The sequence below is a fragment of the Arachis ipaensis genome, chromosome B10 (assembly GCF_059453495.1).
Source record: "Arachis ipaensis isolate K30076 ecotype BB chromosome B10, ASM5945349v1, whole genome shotgun sequence".
NCBI classification, from domain to species: Eukaryota; Viridiplantae; Streptophyta; class Magnoliopsida; order Fabales; family Fabaceae; genus Arachis; species Arachis ipaensis.
Genome location: NC_142435.1, coordinates 26,766,340 through 26,770,510, shown reverse-complemented (window position 1 = coordinate 26,770,510; position 4,171 = coordinate 26,766,340). Strand labels below are relative to the sequence as shown.

General features: G+C 37.9%; 1 protein-coding gene across 1 annotated transcript; it reads right to left on the bottom strand.

The window, feature by feature from the left end:
• Positions 1 to 1,310: 1,310 nt before the first annotated feature.
• On the bottom strand, positions 1,311 to 2,438 carry LOC148579476 (uncharacterized). Its single transcript, XM_088490339.1, has 3 exons — positions 2,361 to 2,438; positions 1,660 to 1,895; positions 1,311 to 1,575 (listed from the first exon to the last, which is right to left on the bottom strand). Exons 1-3 carry the CDS (start codon positions 2,436 to 2,438, stop codon positions 1,311 to 1,313), a joined length of 579 nt encoding a protein of 192 aa, XP_088346465.1.
• Positions 2,439 to 4,171: the final 1,733 nt, after the last annotated feature.

Here is a 4,171-nt window from a genome sequence, read left to right as displayed (position 1 = left end):
CAAGAAAAGAATGATAAGAGGGCTGAGGATTACTGCCATGAGTGGTTAACCATGGAATCATACTGAAAAACATACGCTTTCCATGTTAACCCAATCAAAGGCCAAGACTTATGAAAAAAAAAAAAAAAAAGGTTCACCTGCACCAGTCCCCCCTCTAATTAAGCCCAAAGCAGGTAGACCCATAAAGAACAGAAGAAAAGACAAAGATGAAGGAGGCTCTGGTTCCAATACAAGGATGAAGAGAAAATATAATCCCATTCGATGTATGTTTTGTGGTGAGATTGGACACAACAAAAGAACATGCAAACTGAAGAAACAAGCTGATGCTGAAGAAGAAGCAAGGTTAATGCAACTGCAACTTGCAGTTGTTGATCCTAACACAGATGCTCCAAATGACTCCCAAATGATGCTGCTCATGTTACCCCAGTTAACCCTGTTCCAGTGTCTGTTTCTCCACCACCATTACGATCGACTGCAGCCTCACAGATAGTCCTGAACCAACCGGAAGGAATCTCAACAACCCAAGAAACACAACCGTCACCACCCACTGAAGCTGTAGCGGTTTGATTAATTACTTTATTTTTATTTTCATATACTTGAATTTGTGGTTGTCTATTCATGTATTTACTTCATATGTCATGCAGGCTAAGGTGAGAAGAAGACCACCCAAGCTTCATGTTTCCAAGGGAAAAGGAAAAAGGGGCTATCTCTCTCCAACCTGCTGCAACAACTGCAACAATTCCAATTTCTGCTGGAACAAACAAAGGATCTAGTGCTACGACAACCAAGAAGCTTGCAAGTCTCATGACCTTTGTGCCGACTCCAGGGTTCAAACGGCCAAGGAAGAAAGATAATGCTATCTGAAGACCATTATTGGAACATATGCTTTTTTTATAAGGCTATAGATTAGGAAAGATATCATGGTTTTAAACACTATCAAGTCTCACTATTTTGTAAGGCCTTTATTTTGGATGCATGTTTTGCCTTGGTATGCAGTGTTTCTGAGGAATCACTTTTAGAAACTTTACTATCTTTTGTGGTGACAAACACAATGTTGGCAACTTTATATTAAGACTTTATATTAAGGAAGTTTAGGAATTTTATTATCTTTTTATGTCTCTGATTTGTCATTTACTTCTTTACATATGACAGTGTGAGTGATGCATATATATATTTCCTTCACAGGTGTACTCAAAATCCAAGTTGCCATTTATAAGCTTTGCTTTCAGTTTACAATAGTTTAGCCATGATAACTGGAAACAAAAAAACCAAAACCCTAAATCACACCACCATATCACATTCACTATCTCTTACTTGTACATATATGACATGCAAAGTAAAGCTCCTACTAAGATGAACATTATCAAACCAATGAATAGGAAACACATTAACATTCTGAGTACTCTGACTTTTGCTTCTAAACTACCTATTCTCCATGCTAATTTAACCTTCCAATCTTTATACTCAATCTCCAGTTCTCCATCAGTTTCTGGGACTCCCTTTGGACCTTCTGCAACAGCTACATGTTCATTTTCCTCGACCCATTTAAAAAATTTGCAATGGCTCCCTTTTTGAAAACATTGAATAAAATTGTTAACCCCACATAAAGAGTGAAAGCCAAGATGATGCTATCATTCATACAAAATTAAACTCACCCAATATCTTGGACAAGTATGAAACAACCTATTTGGATTCTGTGATGTCCCATATTTCTTAATCAAAGTTTTTAAATAGCAGAAACAGGTTTCCTCATCGTTTTTCCTTCTTCTTCGCATGGACGAGCTCGAAGCATAGCTACCATGTGAGTGCAACGGTAACCCACCACCGGGACCTCCACTTTCGCTCCCCATCATGGCACCGAAATCGACTTCCTCCTCCCTCAACAGCTGCTGGATCTGCGACAACACTCAAGCAAGGCATTCATGTTCGTGGGAAGATGGGAATTAGGGTTTATTTATTTGAGACTTAGGGACTAAATTGATATATAACCCTAAACATATCTCCTCAGCAACACACACATCATGCTAGGTGTTACTCGTATTGCCAGCTCACATTCCAGGTCAGCAGATTTTTAACGGCAGTGTCACGAGGTTAACGAAAGGACGAACGTGATTTAAAAATATTCATTTAGGGACTAATTTGATTAAAAAATAATTACGTGTGACCTTTCTGGGACGATTTTGAGTATTAACCCTTATTAAAAACCCAAATTGCCATCCCCTCAAAGCATTGAAGCAAGAACTTCTCCCCTACCCGCCCATGGCCGATACAAGTCCTCTTTGCAAGCCAGACGATGGGATCATCAGCAGCCTACCAAACTCTATCCTCTGCCACATCCTCTCCTTCCTCCCAACAAGTACCTCTGTCAAAACCTGCATCCTGTCCCACAGGTGGCGCCACCTCTGGAAGGATCTCCAGATCTTCAACTTCTCCTTCATCCCTGATCTAAGGTAACATGGTGGTGAAAGCCCAGAAAAATAGCACAGCCGACTCTTGGATCTAGCGAATGTAGTTCTGGTCCAGTGAAACCTGCTCCAGATCCAAAAATTGAGCGTGGTTTATCGACCATTGAAGAACTGAAGATTGACGATTTAGAATTCAGAATAAATTCTCGTTGCAAGTATAGTTTCTAAACCAAGCAATCAACCTTACAAAAGTTTTGGTTGTCACAAGTAACAAACTCCTTTAAAATTGATAACCGAAGTATTTAAACCTCGGGTCGTCTTCTCAAGGAACTGCAGGGAGGTATGTTCTTATTATTGGTTATGAGTTTTGTAAATTGGGGGTTTTGAAAGTAAGGAACAAGTAATTTAAATGACAAATAAAATAAATAAATAACTGTAAAATAAACTCTTGGCAAGATATGAAAATTAGGAAGTCCTATCCTAGTTACTTCCTATGAGAATGGAAGTTAATCCCACTTAGTTAACCCTTATGAAAGCAAGGGAAAGTCAAGTGAACTAATTAGTTAGATTCCCAAGTCTTAGCCGACTCCTAAGTAAAGACTAGAGTTAGTGGAATACCAGTCAATTTAGCCGACATAACAACCAATCACGGATAGTTGATAACTCAAGAGCTTCCAGTTAATCAATTAAAGCCAATAACATAAAAAGCTAAATAAGAATCAATGATCTAAAATACCTCAACTGCATTAATAAGAGAAAATCAATTTAAACATAAAGAGTTCATAAGCAAATTTGGCAACATAAGTAATTAAAGGATAGCATTAAAATATCTGAAAGTAAAAGAAAAATATAAAGTAAAAGGAATATTGAACCTGATGAAGAGTTGAAATTCTAAATCCTTTAAGAGGAATCCTAATCCTAAAAACATAAGAGAGAGGAGAGAACCTCTCTCTCTAAAAACTACATCTAAACTATGAAAAGTGAATAATTCCAAGCATGATAATGAATGGATGCATTCCCCAACTTTATAACCTCTAATATGTGCCTTCTGGACTTGGATCTGGGCCAAAAAGGATTTCAGAAATCACTGGGAGTATGTTCTATAATTTCTGGTGCGTGGGTCACGCGGTCGCGTCATCTGGAGTTTTTCTTATCACGCGTTCGCTTCGGTCACGCATACGCGTCATCTGTGTTCCGCTCATGGAGCGCGTCCGCGTCAGTCACGCGTTCGCGTCGCTGCCAGCTTCTTCAAAAACTCTATTTTGTGCTTTCTTTCCATTTTTTTATGTTTCCTTTCCATCCTTTAAGTCATTCCTTTCTTAGAAGATCTGAAACTTCTCAACACACAGATCACGGCATCAAATGGTAATAAAGAGCAATTAAAATAAATAATTTCAAAGCATAGGAAACATGCATTTCGCATATATCACATAATAAGGAAGGAAAAGTGAATCCATGCAATTTACATGAATAAGTGGGTGAAGGGTTGAATAAATCACTTAAATTGAGCACAATATATATCATAAAATATGGGTTTATCAACCTCCCCACACTTAAACAATAGCATGTCCTCATGCTAAATCCAAGATAAAGAGTAAGGTAAGGTTAAAGTGGTGGAATCTCATGCGATGCAATCTATTCTAAATGCAAACTACCTAAATGAATCATGAAATTCTAATTGTTATTCACTTGTATATAAAACTTACATGTAGTTAAATTAATTCACATTCTCAAGGAATCATATATGCATAGCCAAACCCATAGAT

What these genes read in the sequence shown, in the direction of transcription:
- LOC148579476 (XM_088490339.1), bottom strand. Translation starts at nt 2,438, where the DNA reads ATGAAGGAGAAGTTGAAGATCTGGAGATCCTTCCAGAGGTGGCGCCAC. An exon ending in GGATGCAGGTTTTGACAGAG is followed by an intron (nt 1,896 to 2,360) that starts GTACTTGTTGGG and finishes GTGTTGTCGCAG; the next exon opens with ATCCAGCAGCTGTTGAGGGA. An exon ending in TTTCATACTTGTCCAAGATA is followed by an intron (nt 1,576 to 1,659) that starts TTGGGTGAGTTT and finishes TATTCAATGTTT; the next exon opens with TCAAAAAGGGAGCCATTGCA.